Source organism: Rhamphochromis sp. 'chilingali' (genome assembly GCF_963969265.1).
Source record: "Rhamphochromis sp. 'chilingali' genome assembly, chromosome: 12".
NCBI lineage: Eukaryota > Metazoa > Chordata > Actinopteri > Cichliformes > Cichlidae > Rhamphochromis > Rhamphochromis sp. 'chilingali'.
In genome coordinates, this window is record NC_137939.1 from 6699605 (window position 1) to 6720576 (window position 20972).

At 38.3% G+C, this 20972-nt stretch overlaps 1 protein-coding gene across 8 annotated transcripts in view; it reads left to right on the plus strand.

Annotated features, from left to right (window-relative positions):
* kazna (kazrin, periplakin interacting protein a) overlaps nt 1-20972 on the plus strand; it is a 194222-nt gene that overhangs the window by 141023 nt on the left and 32227 nt on the right. Inside the window, exon 1 of one of the 8 annotated variants that reach the window (XM_080900007.1) lies at nt 976-1236. The exons of the other annotated variants lie outside the window; for them this stretch is intronic. Coding sequence (XP_080756133.1) covers nt 1206-1236 — 31 coding nt within the window. The 5' untranslated portion in view covers nt 976-1205. Of the gene's footprint in view, nt 1-975; nt 1237-20972 lie in introns of those variants that run through there. 8 annotated transcript variants of the gene reach the window in all.

Consider the following 20972-nt stretch of genomic DNA (forward strand, 5'->3'; position numbering starts at 1 on the left):
CTCTGATTAGTCTCTGTTCTACTGTTTTGTCTTTTTTATGACTAATTCCCTATGTGTGCTTTAATTGTAGGAAATACTTTTATAGTCATCGTCATCATTCTGCTCATTTGTAAAGGTCTTATCTTTTCCTTGCGGAAAGATGAATAAACCTTAATTAATGCATGGGCTTATCAACTTTCTTTAAAATCTCAGCTCCTTCTGTCTAACTACTAGGCCATCAGCATTTCTTCACTCACCGTCCTGCCTCAAATATCGTGTCACTGCAAGGGTGGTTGGACAAAAAGAAAAGATTACAAATGGCACGCATCTGTGTCTGCTTTAAGTCACAGTGACTTTGTACACATTCCTTGTCAACCAGAATATTAACAAGAGGCATATAAAATCAATGCAGAAGGCTTTAAAAGACTGCCTTAACAATTCAGTGTAAACACATCCAGTTTATTACATTTTAAAGTGGATTTATGTTTTAATCCAGAAATGACGACAATATCCTGTGAACATCCCACAAATTTGGTCATAAATCCAAACATTATTGTGTTGCCTAAGCTTCTACTTTACTCTGCAGAGCACACTTAGTTTGCACTGTTCAAGTTGCTCGACAACCACAAGAAAGAAAACTCACGTGATATTTTTCTTGTGCAAAAGTTTCCCACAGCAGCAGTGGTTTTAATGGTGCTAAAGATCTTTTTTTTATGATGCTATAAGTGTTATTTTAAAAGCATTAGCTTACTCAAGCCTCGGGCGAGTCAACAGGCCTGGTTTTGTCCAGCTTGCTGGTATTGGATTGCACACAAATTAACACCCACCTGCCTGTAAGACTACACCTTGGCTTGGCTCTTTCCCTCATTGGTGCATCTCTGTGTTAGAATAATGTGGGAAAATCGTAGTCATGGCCCCTTTGAGCTCCTCCTTCATACCTAGTTAACTATTTGAGCCAAGTGGGAGGGGCCTAATGCACTGTATCATTGAATTCATGGGAGTAGCCTTGAACAGGTACACTTACAGGGGAAAGACAGAGGAATAACTCCTGGATTTATTTCCTGGTGTCAACTGAGCCTGACTTTAGGGGATGAAAATTAAAGAATGACAGGGTTTGAGTTTGGGAAGCTGAAGAAACAGTAATTTTAGGATTTGGTCTGTCCTGAAAGTCTCAGGACGCACGTCAGATCCTGGAGTCCTCTGGTGAACTCCCCTCGGGGGAGGGGATGAAATCAGACAGGGAGCAAGGAAAGTCTGGTGAGTGAATGGAACAAGTGCAGCAGCCAGAGTTAGACTGGAGTATGAAGTGCGTTTCAGTCATTCAAAGGTCTTACACTGAAAAGACAGTGTTTCTTTGTGTTTGTCCTGCTTGACGAAATTTGCCAGATCGCCGGAGATTTGTGGTGCTGTTTAACATGAAAGCACATCGTGCTGACATGTCGCCTGGTGCCATACGTAGTCAGTCACCTGTTTTAGTGTTAAGCCGTTGGGAGACTTTAACCTGAGATGACCTCAGAGTAGCTGCTATTGTTTGAGTTTGGGAACAGACATCCTTGTTTTACTTTTCCTAGCTGACTTGCATGGAATAAACTTGAAGAGATTTTATTCAACCTGAAATCAAAAGTCTAAAAATATGACAGTGATTCACACTATTATATTAGTGTGGATGTCTCAGAACAGGGTGTGACTGAGGCTTTGCTACTTGCGGATAACTAGATAACAGTCTTGGAAGTTTGGGGAGCTTCACATAACCTTCTTTTCCATGTAAACAAGGCAGTGTGTTGTGTTTCTAATGTAAACGCTGCGGTCTCAGATTCTTAGTTGCCACTTTACTCTGAATACACGTCTTTCATTAACACAGGAAATTTTCGCCGCATCAGCGAGGACGGTTTCTGACTATTTTAACTGAAGAGTATTGAATTACCTTACATCTGAAAAATGCTGCAACTGTGGGAAGAACTATAGATGTTTCCCCCCTCTTGTTTTGCTTCCAAATACCTGCATTGCATCTCCATACTGGTAGCTGAGCGGCTTTTCAACCTTGGACTAAAGATATTCCAAGCACAGAGGTAAAAGTTCACATAACAGAACAGATTAGCAAAGCTTGTTTTCGTTCTTGTATATTTTTCAAGCGTGTCATGTAAATCTTCTTAACCTCAAGGTGCGGTTGTGACACAAGAGGTGCATTTACGCTAAAAGAAACACCTAGAGGATATGGAAGGCCGTCTTTGCCCAACCCTTACTATCCCAGGTGTGGTTATGTATTTGCAATTGTGCACAGTTACTCAGCTTTCCGTCTCAAATTTCTCCAGCGTGCCCTGTGATTACCACGTAGGTAATTTGCGGCCGGTTTTTGTAAACTGGAATTGGACAGCATTAGTCATGCAGCCGTTTCTACTTATAACCATAGCAGCAGATTTTGTGTGGTCGTAGCTGTTGATAATTTTTATAGCAGCACAATCTTCTGGTTTTGATTTTCTCGCCACATCAAACCTGTGTTCTTTACCTCTGCCAGCACTCGACCATCCACACCCCCAATCATTGCAGATTACACCGCTCATTTTTGTCTCACAGTTGTCAGCCAGAGAGAAAACATGTGCTTCAGAGGAGTGACATGATTGGTCTTAACCCCGTAGATGGGTACGCTCTATAAAGCTAGCTGTAAAACAGGACAGGCTGTTGCTGTCTGACTAACCTGACACTCAGTAAGGATCAGGTGAGCTCTGTTTGTGTGCTGATGCCTGTATGTGCCTCCAAAGGCTTGCACACGTCCATTTATGCGTTTATGTCAATCAGTGCATTATGCCTGGGAGCCTGCATGTATTTTCAGTCAGCTCATTTTGACAGCGTAATTGTAGCTGATTTCTGTCCTAGTTATTTCAGCGCCTGTGCTGCAGGTGAGTGCAGCAAGCGGCTCTCGCATGTACCAGCCAGTTTCTTCCCGTTGTGGCAGACAGATGACAATTTGGAACAAGATACAGATAATCAGCTGCCTGTTGGAATCAAGTCAGGGATAATGGTAAAGAAAGTATAATAATCATGCGCCTTGGTAAGTCTGATTTGCCACTATCTTAGCGCGAGAGGTAATTTTGTTTTTCAATGAGGCGGTCTGATTGGGGCTTTTATTATCTTGCATTTATTTCTCTGTTTGAACACCTTGGTGCCTAATCACATTTACTCCACAGCATTAAATAAAAACTGAGATTAATTTGGCCGCTTGTTTTGTCACTGTCACAAATCAAATTGGTCCCTCTGTTGGGTGCTGTTTTCAGACACTGTCCATTCCTCCACAGCTCATCAAATATACATGGCTGGATGACAGAACTTGCTCTCAGTAAGTCACTGAAAAGGTGCCACACATTTGCAGTGACAGTCTTTTCAATCTCGTGGCTTTGTTTGCAGAAGCTGTCAGCTGAGTCGCTAGTCAGTTTGAAAACTGAATAAATGTAACTCCATAACCATTAGCTACATATTTCCCTCCCAGTATCTAATCAACTGGGATTGTTTTGGTGGCTCCATATCCTAATTTGGCTACCAAATCATCATTGTCATCTTGGCGTGACATTTCTAGATGGCTGTTTTTATTTTTGTCACTTTGTTTGTTTATTGGTGTGTGTGTGTGTGTCTGTGTGTGTGTGTGTTCTGTTGAAATTATAGATTGCTGGTTTTCATCACAATGGCAACCTGATGCAGGTACTCTGACTTTGTGTGTGTATGCGTGTGTGTGCTTGTAGACTCAACAGTTTGATGAAATATCCATGGTGACACAGTGTCTGGCCTCTCACATGGCCCAGACTATTAATAAGAATAGTGTGAGCCTTTGGGACCAAAGGTCATTTTTAACAATATGCGCACAAACACACATGCATGCACTTCACACCTGCTTTGTCGTAATAACAGCCAGACACCTCTTAGCTACCTGTCTCAGTTCATTTGTCCACCTAATCATTAGGAGGAATCATTTTCTTCTGAATGCTTACCTAAAAACCCCCAACAATATATCTCCAAAAAATGTATTCCTCCTGTGTCATTAGAATCTGATATGTTATCATCTAACTAGCTATCCCACTCATGCACAAAATTAATTCTTAATTTGTTTGCTGTGTGTTTAGCAGCAACACCCAGGAGAAAATAAAGTTCAATAGCACAGTGTTCATTCACAATGTGCAATAATATAATTGAACCAAAAGGAAGATAGTTGTAATAGATGTTAGAACACAAGTTAATTGTTGATAGAGACTTTTTCATATCATGACATTATGAATGGCATGTTTTTACATCTTATACTACCAGCACAGCTCATCAAGCATAAACATGACAGTTATTATTGCCTGGCCCGGTGCAACTAATTAACATGCTCATCGTGTCTGGTGTAAGCTGTCCAAGAATAAAACCACAAACAGTAGTGTATATCTAGCACAGCCACCTTAGCAAAGCACCAATTCATTATACGCCACCTTAGATAGCAGTGTACACCTAATTAGTTATCCCCATGAATAAGCAAATAGTGCACATTTCTGCAATTACAGTAACTTAGACTTGGCTCTGGTTGGACTCAGCAGCATTTATTTACTACCCGATTGCCTACTAATACAAAATGCTGGAGGACGATAAATAGTCTAATAAGGAATTTGTGGCAGGAGGATAGTTGCTAGCTTGCACTTTGTCATTTCTGCACGTTTGTGAAAGGATATACATTTTTGCACATTTGCAATCTTGGACTCCTCCAGTCGCTCCATTAGTTCAGGCTCTTACCAAGTAATCTAATCGTCTGTCCCTGTTGACCTAAGCCATCTTTCTTTCACGTGTCATGGAAATTCTGCTCTTAATTTGAAAAATTAAAAAAGAAAAATCAAAGAGCTCTCACATATATCTGTCCATCTGCGGTTTCTGAAGGATGATAATCTCACTGTTTGGGTTTTTAACTTAGATGACTGCAGCCTTTGAAACAAACCCATGGATTACTATCACTTTAGTACGAATACAGACTGTGAAAATAAGAGGGCTGCTTATGTAACTGTGTTAAAGGGCACCAAAATAAAGACTGTTTTAAATCTCCCCTGCCAAAGCCCCTCAAAGAAAACTGAGAGAATATGCATCTTTTTTCTTTTAGACACAGTTACATTGTAGTAGCTTCATATGCCAAAGTGACTGTATTTGCATTTTGCGGCTTTCTTAAAACCGTGGCCGGTACCATCCACAGTGACGATTTTAAACCGGCGGACGCAGATTGTGGTGGAATGCGGCTGAGATTACTGCCTATCTTTCTCTCTGATCATTTTTTTCCTAACCCCTCACTCTCACACAAGTTCGGCCCCCATTACTCCAAGGACTTGAAGCATGAAATGGGCTTGCCAGCATGTGGATGTCAGATTCTTGGATGTTGAAGCAGAGACTACTTGATCGACACTGTTGGAATGAAAGGCAGGAAGCCACGCAGTGAACGACATTGTCATTTATATGCATTTGAGTTGAATTAACAATGACAACCTGGAATTCGAACGGGTCGTAGTTTGTTTAGTGAAAGCAATCGATTGTGCACAGTGAACCCTCATAGGGGGTGAAACATTCTCATTTAACACTCACTCATTAAAAAATCAGATATTTTCATACTTTGCGAGGCTAAAGATCGCGGGGAGTGGAGGCTTAAGCTTCCATGCTGGTGTGGTTGTCAATAAATAGCAACCCCTATTCCCTTATGTCTTATCCTGAATACCAATCTTTCTCCATCATTGTCTCAGTTAATATATAATATTAGAGTTTGAATTCTATGATGGAGTGCCCCAAGGCAAGGTGTGATTTTTTATTTTTTTTCCCTTTCATTTTCATCAGCCGTGACCCTGTCATCTCCTCAGGCAACGCAGGGAGATTGTTCAGCTCATGAGAATTGACTAGCTAATCCAGAGCAAAGCACTGCCAGACAGAGCAGACACTGCAGGCCGCCTTCATTCGTCAGACTTAGGCATTACAACCGTCATGAGCCACTGATGAATTTGCTATCAATGGTCCATAAAACTGAGTGTGTGTGTCTGTGTGTACATGTGAGACAGAGACCCACAGAGTCTTTTATTAATGACTCTAGCATCTCATTTGAGATGAAAGGCATATAAATGCGGGCAGTCTGCCCTGAGTGATGTGTGTGGGACCAGATGGGAAATGTGCACGTGTTTTCACTTGCTTGAGAAGCTGCGTGTGAAAGTGACGTACGTCACCTTTGCTGCCCTTCTGGCAGATGTTTAACACCTCATTTGTACCTGGCGATCATACTGTATTTAACACTGAAATATTAAATAAATCATGGGTGACAGCTGAAACCACATTAAAGGGAAGATTTAGTCCCCTTTCTACAGTTTATGTGTATCAGCTGATACAATTTTCCTATATATTATATACAGAGTTTCCACGATCAACAGCTGGGTTCTTTTCTTTTTGTACGTCATAAAAAAATCATTTAGCATATTCATGATCATGTAATTTCCCTGACTTTATTAATGCAAATGTTTCCTCTGTGTGGATGCATAAACTGCGGACTGATTTAGGTTAGGCTTAGTTGGTGTTTACTACAGCTGGGTCCATAAGTATTCGCAAAATGACAGATATTTAAGTTTACCTCTGTACACCACCACAGCTGATTTTATATCAGACAATCAAGATGTGATTGAAGTTCAGACTTTGAGCTTTAATTCAAGGGGTTCAACAGACGTATTGTTAAACCCCTTGAAATAGGAATTACAGACATATTTAAACACAGGCCCAATTTTCAGAGGCTCAAAAGTAATTGGGTAATTGACTGCCAAGCACTTTCATGGCCAAGTGAAGCCTTTTCCCTCATTATTCCTTGACAGTTGGAACAGATAAAACAAAAATCTGAAAATCATTTCAGATGTTTCAAATGAACAATCTGGTATGTTCTTAAAAAAAGGAATGCACTGGCCAGCTCAGCAACACCAAAGAAAAAGAAAGCACAGAAAACAACTAAGGTGGGTCATCACCTGGACAAGAACCCTTCACTCATCTAACCAAGTCAGTGACTCTTGAGAAGTAGGTGTCTCATTATCAGTCTACAATCACAAGACACCTTCGTGAAACTAACTACACAGGGTTTTCAAAAAGGTCCAAACCACTTGATACACTCAAGAACTCCAGATTAAACTTTGCCAGAAAAAAACATCTGAAAGAGCCCGCACAGTTCTCGAGGGAAAAACAAATTGTTTGGACAGATGAAACTAAAATGAACTTGTACCACTATGACAGGATAAGAAAAGTATGGAGAAGAAAAGGAACAGCTCATGGTCTGAATTTTGTGGCGGTATATAGAGGAAGTATTACAAAAATAGGTGCCTTCAAATAGAAATGGATATTTGTGATGAACGAATCTCAAAAAATATATAGCATAATATAAAACAAACTGGCATACATATATATATGAACTATAAGGCTCTACTTTTCCCAGAGGACTCAGATTGTCATAGGAATGAAAGGTAAGATAATGGCTGCTTTTAAAGAGCAAACATGAATTATTATCCCACCATGCATTCGCTAATGTGTAGGGATAAGCACATATGAGTTTTTCCCGGTAAGTCTTTTTGCTGAGCTTAGATGAAACAAATGGCAATAAAGCATCCTTAGCACCACTGATTGCACAGGTGTTTCAGTATCTCTCATTTCTGATTGATATGAGACTTAAGTGCTTTTTCCTGGAATAAAATCATTATGAGGAAATGAAACTCTGCTTGAGAAGGTGCATTAGCCTTAAGGGTATTGTGCATGTAGTTTCCCATGGAGTAACACTGCTGATCCTTATAGATTTTATAGGAGCCTAAGTGTTGCCCTGTCACAAAGACTTTAAAGGGAACACGAACATCAAGTCTGTGGGGCTTAATTTGTCAAAAGGGTTCAAAAATATATTATTTATATAGAAAACATTAGGTAGTTGTTAACTTATTAAACATCTGAGTGGTTTTATTTCTTGCTATGATTAAGCACTTAGAAATATGTGTGACATTTGGCAAAAGTGTTGGCAGGACTGAAAAGTGTTCAAAGAGCTCCACTGCTGCCCACAGAGCATCCACTTTGGCTTGTAATGGTGCTCACAATGCACATAGTTGTGTGCGTCAGTTAGATACAAAAGAATGAGTTTTATAACCTGCAGAAAAAAGCCCCCTTAATTGCATTATCGTAAATGTATTTGTTTTTAAATCTATTCAAAAGAAGGTTTAAGCTTTTAACCCAGCAAAGCATCTCTGAATGGATTTTAGAGAGCGTTTGTTTGAATGCAATTATTCAAGCATAGGCTATAGCTTAGCTGCCAAGCGCGAACAAATAAGAGGATGTGGGCTGTTGCCTTCCGTCACATTCTTGACCCCAGCTGCTCTTTCATTCCTTTTCTTATTTAACACATTCCTTATTTGGGTTGTTCCCTTAGTCCTGTGATAAAGTATGCTATGCTTCCAAACTACACATATACCTTTTCATCTAGGCTTACTGGCACTTTACAGCATTTTCCTGTCATACAGTATGGCATGTTCAAAGGGTTTAAAAGGATACGATTATGTTGCACTATGACTGGACTTGGGAAATGAGACATATTGGAGAAATCAAAGTGGCATAATAATAATGTGCTCAGTTACATAGTTAATATCAAATAAACATTCGATCTAGAATTTCCATTCTAAGTGTTCCTGGTCCAATATTTATACATGGTTCTCTGCACACAATAAGTTGGAGCCATTATGTTCTATGTGTGCTGGAGTAAAGCTGCCTGTCACAGTAACGACACCATCTTCTGTGCTGTACCGTGGGTCTGTATGTCCTCAGTCTGCAAGCTGGCTGAATGAGAATTCTATGGGAACAATTGGCCCATTAATTGATTTTGTCTCCAGTATCAGGCAAAAAAAACCGAACCCCACCTTGTCTTTTTCTCCCATTCACTCTAAAGAGGGAAAACCAATCTAAAAATTACCCCCCTCTAGACACTTACTGTCATTCCCTATCAATTTTCAACCTCCATTGCTGTTTCAGCCAGGTCCAATCTCAGCTGCCTCGTGGCCACAGGACTCTCTGACAGATTGCTGGACCCTTTTTTCAACTTTATTTTGTGAGGCTTGCAGTTTTGGCACAAGTGAGAGAAATGGGAACTGCAGCATGGAAGAAGAACACAGGAAAGGAGAGTAAGCCGATGATACAAAGAAAGGAGACAGAGAAAGATGGAGATGGCCTTGTATTGACATATAATCATCAACAGTAATCCCCTGGGAAACACGGTGTGTTCCTGTGGAAGGAGATCTACTTAGTGCAGTGGCTAAATAGTTCTTGTAGGCCCAGAAAAATAATAGAGTTCAAGACTAATTCAATTTTCAGAGGGTCTCTGTTCTACTCCAATTTTCATTTTCTTTTTTTCACCATTCATGAAGAAAGGATGATGGATTTTGTATCCCCAGAGAAGTTTTGGTGTTTTATGATTGTTTTCCACCATACCAAACCTGTCACACCTAGGCTGCCGCATTATTTAGGAAGACGGCTTGAGACATTTTGCTTAAATCACATAAATAGGAAATGACACTGATCAAATTCATAATTCAGTGGGACCAGCTGAACGTCAGCTGATGCATTGCTGCTTTTATGCAAATGCACACACTTTAGCAGTCATTTCCATCAGCGGCTGGGGATGGAGATTTTATTTACTGTTTCAATGAATCACAATAACTAGAGGCGAGTACGTTCAGGGAGTCTGAACACAACGACTGCAGAGATGGAGGGAGGTCAATAAATGCACATATTCCTTCACCATTCGAGTGAGAGACAAAGATCAGTCGTCATTAGCCCCGGTCTAATCCCTATGGCTCTTCACAGTTGCATAAAGCTTAAGTCAGAGATACACTTTAAACTGTTACTATTTAAAGAATTTCTGTTTACAATTTTGACTATTTCTAGGTAGAGAAAAAACATGAAGAAAAAAAATCCCAAGTTAATGCTTTTACTAGGAAAATTGAGAATGTGCCAGTGAAAAAGGATTTTGGTCTTAAAATCCAGCTTTGTACATTTGTCTTCTTTAAAGAATTCAGTAAATGCTGCGTTGCAAAAACCATTAAACTAAACGGTTCTCGGCACTTTATAGTTTCCTGCAATGTATCCTTCTGAGACTTGAGCGCATGTTTAGCTGCATGTTTTTAAGTCTCCAGCTATTTAGGATTAGTTGGACCTGATAAGTGTGAAAACTAAGCATCATTGTTTAACAGAAACTAATTTTTAAAATAAAGTCACCAGTGTTTAAGAAGGCAACAAATTGCTTTATTGACCAGAATGAATGTATGAAGTGCAGATAAGTCTAAATGTTGTATCCCTATATAAGGATGAAGGGTCTCAGGAGGTTAAAGCTTTTCTTTTTTGTGAGTTTAAGCTGATTAACAACTGGCAGATAAACCTGTGCAAAAGCAGATTGCATCAGTGTGTTAATCCAGTGAGTTCTATAAATGTATAATTCAGTTTTATTGCACCTAGGGATATGTTTGTATAGATCATATCAGAAAAGTAAGGAGATGCCCCATGGGGTGAGAAACATGAGCATTTAGACAAACACAAGCTATAAACAGCTCAGCTGTAGGCCCAATACAATTGCAAGTCCAGAGACTGAAACATTCAAAATATCAGGGAGGGTAAACAACCCCAGTACAGGGCAAGAAGAACATTTAAGAGCTGTCATAACTGATATTTACTTACATGTTCCTCTTGGTTATTCTGCTGTAAAACGTAATGTTCAAAATTGTATTTTTAATTTTGATTTAGCATGATTTAGAATGATGTAAAATGTGGTAACTCTCCCAGGGATGCTACTTTAGTTCTATTATCAGAGGATTTATTTACTATGAAGTTAAAGTTCAGCTGAACAGACTCATATGATTACATGAAAACCTAATAATTTACAGTATTACTTACTCTGTTATTAGACTGATGAAGCCCATAGTTTTCAGATCTTTTTATTTTCATTGTCTTTGTGTAAACAGCAGTGAGTTTGAGTGCTTCATTTGAGTGTCTGTTGAACTATAAAAGGCTATGCAGAGATTTTCTGGTCTGTTTCAAAGGCCATAAACAGCTTTTCTTTTCAGACCGCTTGTCCATAGTCTTGCTCTCCACAGCTTTACTGCTGGTTTGACCAATGACCTATTTCAGTTGTTCCGTCTGTCACTTGAGTCTCAAATGGATTATGTTTGCAAACCATGATTGGGTGCAAACTAGACATTCCATGTTCCTAGCTTTTGACTGCCAAATGCCAAGAGGCCTCAAAGCTTGCAGGGTTTGTGCCCCACTTAAGAACTCAAACCAGAGATAAATGGTTCCTGTTCATGACCCTTAGTGTTTGTAGACCACTCTGAATAAAAAATGTAAGTTTGATCTGTGGGTGAACAGCTTGGCAGCTTTAAAGGAGAAGAGGAAAAAAACACACCTTCAGCCACTGAAGGAAACCGTTTTCAGCAAAAAGCTCTGAAACACCAGACGCTAAACATAGTGGAGTACAGCTATAGAAGCAGATGTGTCCTCCAGGATATTCTGGTTGGAACAAAGGAAGAAAAAAAGAGGGAAAACAGAGGAGTAAATGTTGCAGTACAGTTATCAGCTTGCCAGAAACGTAAATCAGTCAGTCCAGCTGAATGATAATGTTGAGTAAATAACTGTTGGTCAGGTTTGCAAATTCCTCTCAAGGAGTAGATAAATGTTCATATCTTGTTACAACCTGCAAGTGGTCACTGGTGTTTGCCTGTGTGTGTGCATGCGTGCTTTTGTGTGTTTGTGTGTGTGTTTAGCTCTAAATTGAAATGGCAGTGAAGTAACAACCATGCTAACATGTAGTTTGGAAGAAGCAACCTTTATAATGCTGGTTAAACAGCACTTACGTAGTAACGGTGGCTGTTTGGTGAAGTGAGTAATTATGTATTACGTTTACTGTTTCAAAATTAGTTTCTTTCTCTATGTGTCTGAACTGAGGGTGCCATATAATTTATGATCTGACAAGCCGCAAATTCCCCTTGTTCAGTGTTGGTGCAATCAACACTGGTTTGCGTGATCTTTTTATCACCACTTGTCTTCTATGCCCTATTTGACTCAGCATTTAGCTTACAGTTACAGTTTTACAGTTTTATTCACAAAGAAGTAATCAGTCACCCAGATGTAGGGTCACAAAGTCAAGCGACAGAAAACAGATGGAAATAATGTAAAAGGAAAAATAAAATGTGTCATACATCTGGTATGTTAGGCTTAGATGTTAACTGTAATTGGGGGAAAAAGAAAATAAAGAGAAAAAAATTTGATTGCATTTTACATTTTATGCATCTGCAAATATGAGAGGGTCTTTAAGGGTCAAAGAGATGTAGATTATGTCATTAGAGGGGGTATGTGGGCTCTGCACTGCCACTGTAGTACTCTCCAATTTGTTGTAGTATAATAGTAGTATAATAACAACAACTACGACCCCTAGCTGTATGTGTGCAAATTAGCAAGAGAGTAAAATCCCAGTCTTAGAGGTAACCGACGGCCACCACTGATATATATATATACATCATCTCATCCCATCTAGTTCTGAGGTTATGATTGGAATGGATATAAGGAGTGTGTAATTCTGCCTGTTAATGAACAATGTGATCACCAGGCGGCCGTGCAGATGATCCTTCATTGAAAATGTGTAAATTACACCTCTAGTCTTGTCTGCATGTGTGTGGTACTTTAAAAAGAAATAAATAACATAATAAACACAATAAACACATTAACAGTGTAACATATATCCAGCTATATTTCTGCCAGCATAATACTTAAATGTATTGCACATCACAGGTAAGAGTATTGAAATATGACATGAAATAATAACTAAATCATAGCTTGAAAATCAGTATATAAGATAAACGTAACCCAAAAGTAACAAGGCCACACTAGCTCCAATATGTAGTTCTACATCTCTATCCATACATAGCAACAACAGCAATATTGCCTCAACTGCACAAGGAAAGAGATATCAACATTTACAAGTAATAAACTGGACTTTAACCATCACACAATGCCATCATAAAAATAGCAAACACAGATAAGCAGTCAAGTTGGAGAAAGTTACTATGTGACAAACGCGACATAAAGAGTGACGTAAACTAGCGCCTGCTTATTGGTTGCCTGCACACACGATAAGCCACATGATCTGAAGTACAGTACTGGTCAAAAGTTTAAGAGTACCCAAATTCTTCCTGTTTTTTAATTGAAAATCAAGATATTCAATGTCTCATTGTACTATGAAATGCAAGCATAGAAGAAATAACCAAAGTTTAAAAGAACTTATGGAATTCAATTAGAAACCAAATATTCTTCAGAAAGTTTTTCTCCACTCTGTTGCTGAAGTTCCCATAAATGTGCTTTCTGTCTTCCGTCCAGTTCATCCCAAACCAGCTCGATGAAGTTTAAGTTCGCAGACTGTGCTGGCCAATTCATGTTTCATGGCCAAGGGACAAACTGTTGTCTCTCAGAAACTTGTTTTGTGATTCTTTGTGGCTTTGAGTCTACCGGATCTCTTCCTATCAGAGTTTTTTAGTGCCTTTGCCTTTCTTTGTGATTTCTCTGTAGGAAAGACCTAACCTTTAAAGGGTTATGATGTTCTGTATCTCTTTCATTGTTACCTACCTTTTTCCTCGCTATATTTATAGTAGCACACAACTATCTGCAGTACATCACTGTTTAAATAAAGCTTACAAGGGCATGGTACCACAGTGTGTTTCAACTATACTTTTATGCAGACAGAAGAAATTGTAAGTACTCAAGAAAAGTTGGGACACCTACCAGAAATTGGTAGCACCACCTTTCAAGACTTGATCAACCTGCGTTGCTGCAGAACAGCTTAAGTTGTTAATGCATTTCTTGTTCCCTGAAAACTGCCTCTTTGAATAATTCTGAAATGTACTTTTTTTTTAAAGATTTGTGTAACCTTACCTTTTTTTTAACCTCTGGCAATCCCCCACTTACCTTTGTACCATTTCAAGCTATTCATTGGACTCGAACTGAAATTCAATAAGAACTGGAAGGACTGGGGTGTTTTTAAAACACTTCATTTGCCCACTGAAATCACTTCAAGAAATTAAGTATGCAGTATTTTCAAATGTATTTGTACAATATAAAAAAGTTACTAAAGTTTTATTAAAAAGTATTTATTAAAATACCCCAATTATTTAAATTTACACATACATAAACACTGTAAATTGTGGGCATCACATTTTCCCTGAGATAGAAGTTGGCATCTCTTCCAGGCAGGACCTAGAGCTGTATGGGGTCCTGAAGTGGTGAGCAGAAAAGATACGACTTATCAGGAAGCTCCCACTCTGTCATTGTAATGCGGCGCTACCCTGATCCCTTTTGCTAACCTAGAGGCTATGTGGACACTGAAAAATAGGTGATAGTCTTCGCCCCACCGCATCCTGCCCCCCACACTCAAACCCTGTCATATCTGGAGTGCTCCACTCCACACTGAGCTTGCCTCCAGAGTGCAGGGTTAGACAATAACATATCTGTTACGCTCTTTATGTTAAGCGCCCTTTTGGTGGTAACCATTGTTGTATTTTTTTAATGTGATGATGATTTATTAACTCACCAAATTCAAATTAGCAGTAGAATGTAGACTCAAAGTCTTTCTCATTTATACCTGTGTAAACCACTCAACACTACCTACTTCTTGCTAAGTATAGTATATACAACAAATTATATTTTAACTAACATAAAAAAATGTAGCTGTAAACTCAAAGTACTGCAGGATTGCACGTGCTTATAGTTTGTTTTTTATAATGGACACACAGAAAATAATTCCAGTCATGGATTTCAGTAAGGCAAGCAAAAGGTATTCATATGTATAGGTGAATATTTTACATAATACATTAAAAACACATTGCTTAAAAATAGAAATTAAAACCTAACGGTGTAAATTTAGAGCATGACAACTCTAAGTGTAAGATAGGGAATTGTGAATGCTCGAATACAGTGCACACGTCTATACATGTTTTTAACCTCATAAAGTCAGAGTGAGAGCTATATTGTTCTATATTTGTGTAAGCTCCATGTTGCGCTGGGAAGAAAAGAAATAAGTTTTATGTCGAGAAATATTTTTTTCAGTCTTTGCTTCTCAGTAAATCATTGTAATCTCTTAGAAAACTAGTGATTTGTTTACTGAACACAAAAACAGTGTATGCACAACTTGCCTATATGCCTATATGAACTGTAGCCCCAGCCTTCTATGTCCATAAGAGGGCTATCTCTGAGTTGAATGGTCATGAGGTGCTTCAACATGGACCCTTCTTGCTGCCAGAGTAGCACAGACATTTCTAAACTAGGAGTATATCCAGACTTCCTTGGCTAGGATTTAGTCCCAGTATGTCTCCAATTGAACGTGCCGGGGAAATCCTGGGTCGACGTGATCATCAGATGCCACCATCAATGACTACTGCACTGCAGCTGCAGGCTGCACTCAAATCTGTTGTTGAGCAATTGAGCAACAGCAGATCTGGATACTTGTTCAGTCCATACACAGATGGGTGACTGCTTGCATCATGTCCAGAAGAGGCTATACCTCATATTAAACATCTTGTTTATGCCTACATTACAATGTTGTTCCATAACATCTGTTTAAAACACATTTTTTTTCTATTTTGAGTAGTATACATAAATTTCCCATTTATAAAAACATATTTATTTACAGTCAAAAAATACATATAAACTATATTAATCCTCAGATGCCATCTATAATGTATAACTATGATTGAATTAGATATTGGAATGTTGATCTGTATTTATGGGTTGGTTATTGGAGACTGAACACACAATTTCAATATACTTGCCCATTATATAGAACTCCTTGTGTTGCTGCCTTTGCACAATCAATACATGCAAACTTAATGAATAAGAAATTAAACTGAGTCTGTGGCTATTATAGGATTTTTAAAAACTCATGAACTGTATCTTGCGCTCGGCTGTTTCCAGAACGGGACAGTTCTCGGATTGCCAATAAGGGTGTTGCTGCTTGAGTTGCTCCGTAAAATGTGGTTCTATTATCAGGTCCATTAAGTATACCTCTGTGTAATGACACTCCACTGGCCAACATTTCTCTCTCGACCCTTCTCCTAATAACCCCTTTTACATTTCATTTTCGTTATTTAGCGGGCAGCACTTATCCTCAGCCACTTTACATTTTGCCAGTGATCAAATTAATGGAGTCAAAAGGCCTGGGAAGCAGGTACATGTCATACGGGCAAAGCAGTGGGACTAATTGTAGTTTCAGGGGAGGCAAGATGGGACCTAAAGTGATCCATGCTGCGCGAAAATGTATCGGAGCAAGGCTCACATATCCTCTCTTATGGTTTGTTGTCATAGTTTATTGTAGTCTTGAAGGTCTCTAGTGTCCTTATGTAAGAAATCAGTCATAGGTATGGGTGCAGAAGGGGATGATGCAGTTTAACACCAGCAACCTTGAAAAGGATAAGCGGAAGCGAATGGATGGATGGAGTGCATTAATCACAAAAAAGTAAATGAAAATAAATAATTGATGTGAACTGTGGAGCAGGGAAATTATTTTACTGCTATTGTTAAATAATCATCATTATTACCATTGCATTAATAATATAATCTGGAGTTTATATTGCATTCAGGGGTTGAACAGTGTGTGTCTTTCAGAAAGGCTAAAAGTCACAGGCTGACAGGAAACAGGCTTGCAGAGAGTTTGCAGAAGCAGGAAGTTATTTTGAGCAGCAGGCTAAGACGAGGCTTTAACAATGTAACAGATAGCTTTAAGATGGCCTTAAGATGTTTATGATGATGTTAATTTTGTATTTCAGATGCAGTTATAACTATTGTGTACACAATGCATATCTGTGCTTATTTGAGTTGATGTTCAGGTTCTTTAAAGGTCTTAAGCTTCACTGACGTGACTATTCAGGTGATACATGCTGAGGGAAAACTAGAACATAGAAGGAATTGCAATACATGCTTACAAAACACTTATATCAGGTCATTTTATATTAAGGTTTTAGTAGAGGTTCTTGGTTAAAACATTTATTTAGTAGAGGAAATTTATAGTTTAGTGATTATATGTTGTCGTAAGGGGGTTTTATGCTGAATTTAAGTATGTTAAAGGGGGTGATTTTTGTGTGCAAATTGTGTGGTTTTAATGAGACTTTCGGTGTATTGAGGAGGTGAAATTATGTGGTGGCAAAACTTTTGTGTTTAAGGTTGTTGAGGTTGTTGTGGTGATGGGTTGATTCTGTCAGTTAGGTTCGGGTTGTTGTTGTTTTTGTTTTTAATAGAGGGAGTTTTAGGAAACATGGACATGTCTAGGATTGGGCCCATTATTTTGTAACAGTGCACTTAAAGAAAACCTGTCAGGTGATTTTGTTTTGTGTTTTCATGAGCTAATAATCAGCTCTATTTTTTCTCATTTTTGTTTTAAGCAGGCCTGCAACAGTGAATAACGGCGCTGAAAATTCTCGGGAAGAGCAAATATAAGGGGGCTTTCCAGATTACAATTGGCTGAGGAGAAAGCTACCTGTGGGGGACTATTCAGGTCGTAAGTCCCTGTAAAAAGGATTTTATGCGAGTCAATCCAGTCCAAAAGCATAAAGAAATATTTTCCTATGGAAAATAAAAAATGACTGAGCTCATTTTGCTGAGGGTGGAGAATCTGACGCGGGAAGCTCCATTATTAGCAAAAATATGGAGTGAATGTGTGAGTGAATGTGAGGATGAATAAAGGTGGACAAACAATTTGTTTTTACCAGAGAAAATTTCTGTTTTGTTTTGTTGACTGGGGTTAGATTATGGGATTATAGTATATTGTTGGGAGAAGGCCAAATGTTACGGGGGAGGCATTTTCTGATATAACTCAGTTACCATTAATTGTAGAAACACATGACTGATAATTGTTCTGTGTTAAGTTTATTTGTATGACATAGATTGGATCATGAGTGGGGAAAAACTGAGCATTTTAAGTTTTGTATAGTATTGTGGATGTATAGTATTTTTGACACATGAAATGTGTCAAAAAATAAAAGGGGGAATTTAGGGTTTAAGAATTTAGGATTATTTCAGGACTTTTTGGGGTTTTTGGTCATTTGGGTATGGTAAAACTGAAACTGTTATTTTTATGTGAAGGTTAAAGGATTAAAGAACTGAGTCCTGTTTAGAAGATACAATACCAGGGTTTTAAAGCTGTGTACAAATCTTAGAGGGAAATTGTGGGACACGTTGACAAAAAGATATCCTTAGGGAAAATTAGTGAGGGTTGAAGGAGTAGAACAGGTTTGATTTCTTTTTTGATTTCTAGAAGTAGTGGTTATAATGTAGGCTTACACATACAGATATTATATAGGAGGTATTTTTAGGATAAAGGGGAGAGCTTATAAATAGAAATTATTTTTATACATATTGCATTTTTTGATATGAGTTATTGAAGTTATTGAAGGATTGCACGCGCTTACAGACACAGAGTCCATAAACACACATGACAGTATTGATTCCAGGCAAAAGGCCTCAAATTCATTTAGCTTTTAACTGAACTTAAAGAAGGACCAAAGAGGAAGGAAAGCATATATTTTGGTTAAGTCTGATAAACTAGAATTAGAAGGTATTGTTAAATTAAAAGGAGCAAATGAAATAAAAAGGCTATACCAAAAACGGGTTATAACATAGGAAATGTGAGGTTTTAAAATGAAGTTAGTGTTAACACATAGGAGTTGTTTTTAGGCAGCATTTAGCTATGATGAAATGTATACAGGAGTAATTGCTTATATGCTTAAACTTAATTGATTAAAGTGGTTGTTTTCTTTTGGAGCTTTTAGTAGAATAGGCTGGTTCTAATGATTTTTTGTTAAAAAGGTGGACAGTTTGTGTAAAGGATGTTGATGATTAGATAAGGGAAAGTAGAGCGAGCAACCGGATGTGAAACCAGCGCTTAAAGAATTTTAAAGTGATGAGTAACGTTGAAGAATATATATAAATACAAGTCAATAAGTTAAGAACATAATTAGGATCAGGCTTTTGATTAAAGAGTCCCAAATAGGATAAGTTAGGGAGGTGCAGGAAAAGGTGTTTTGTTTCCTTTGCAGAAGATCTCGACGACCACAGGGAGGTCCGAGACCACCAGAGAGGGACCGAGAAAACCTAAGCTTACACATGGAGTGTTCTCGAATGGGAGCGGGTGTTTATTACTGGACCAATTAGATGACATGAGGTTGTCTGAGCGAGGACACAATGTATTGCGACCTCTGGTGTTCCAGAGGTCGAGAGAGGGAGTGTGGAGCAGGGAAATTATTTTACTGCTATTGTTAAATAATCATCATTATTACCATTGCATTAATAATATAATCTGGAGTTTATATTGCATTCAGGGGTTGAACAGTGTGTGTCTTTCAGAAAGGCTAAAAGTCACAGGCTGACAGGAAACAGGCTTGCAGAGAGTTTGCAGAAGCAGGAAGTTATTTTGAGCAGCAGGCTAAGACGAGGCTTTAACAATGTAACAGATAGCTTTAAGATGGCCTTAAGATGTTTATGATGATGTTAATTTTGTATTTCAGATGCAGTTATAACTATTGTGTACACAATGCATATCTGTGCTTATTTGAGTTGATGTTCAGGTTCTTTAAAGGTCTTAAGCTTCACTGACGTGACTGTTCAGGTGATACATGCTGAGGGAAAACTAGAACATAGAAGGAATTGCAATACATGCTTACAAAACACTTATATCAGGTCATTTTATATTAAGGTTTTAGTAGAGGTTCTTGGTTAAAACATTTATTTAGTAGAGGACATATACATAGTCTCAGTTAGGTTGTAACACATAAGGATGAGCCTCTGTTTTGGTAAAAGGTCAGAAGTGCAACAGGTGAATTGAGAAAGAGCATTTGAGGACGAGACACAGACAGTTAGTAGGTGAAGAGGTGACACAAAGAGCATGTGAGGTCAACACACACACACACATGAGTTAGATTTATTTAGAGGAGAGATTAGTCATGTCTCGGCAAGAAAGAGGAACAATTCACTTTAAGACAAGAACGGAAAGTACCAGCCATGAAAATAGAAGATGATCTTCTGGGTTAAAAGTCATTGTGGTGTTGATCTGATCTATGTATAAAATGTATCTGTGACGCATGAAGGAGCGTCAGTAAATCAAACCCTGATGCTATAAAATATCTGTTCATGCTTTGATTAAGTTGAAGACTACTTGCTGTCGGCGTACAGAGTGTCTTCCCACACGTGTGTATTCATTAAAATCATTGTTTGACCAAGAGCTTCTGGACCAAGGGTGGTTTGTACTCTCCCTCCTCAATTTTGAACCTTAACAGAACCCCTGATGTTTCTGATGTTTCATAATATCATATATGTCAGGAATCACTATGGCAGCATTTAAACGCAGTATGGTTTTATTTGGAGGCATTGCATTGTGTTTGTAATAATGTTACTGTCCGTGGATGTGACACATATAACAAAATTTGTTGTCTCTCAAGCAATCACTTCTGTAATTTCAAACATAGGTACATATATATAGTATATATAATATACCACCTAATTTAATTGATCCGGTCCAAACAGGGTTTGAAGTTGAATGAAAGAAAGTCGCACTGCACACATGCTCAATTAATTTAAGTACATAAAGTATAAAACAGTCTACTTAAGAGATGAAAATACCATGAGAATTTAAAATGCTTTAAAACAATATAAAATGCTATGACAAACAGGCCTAAATGCCTTAAAAAAAGACAGTTTAAAAGCGCATTGTGCAGAGTGCTGTTACTGTGCATCTAGTGACTTAGAGCTATTGTCTGTAACAAGATTATAGAAGCACGTTCTTTAGATAACAGACAGTTGCCTCGCTTCCACATGGAAACTTCTGATTAGGTTCTGATTAAGGGACTTGCAATCATCTTCTCCACGTTCAAATTTTACATGACCAGAAATCCTAACCTTGACTGAATGCAGTTCTTTTTTCT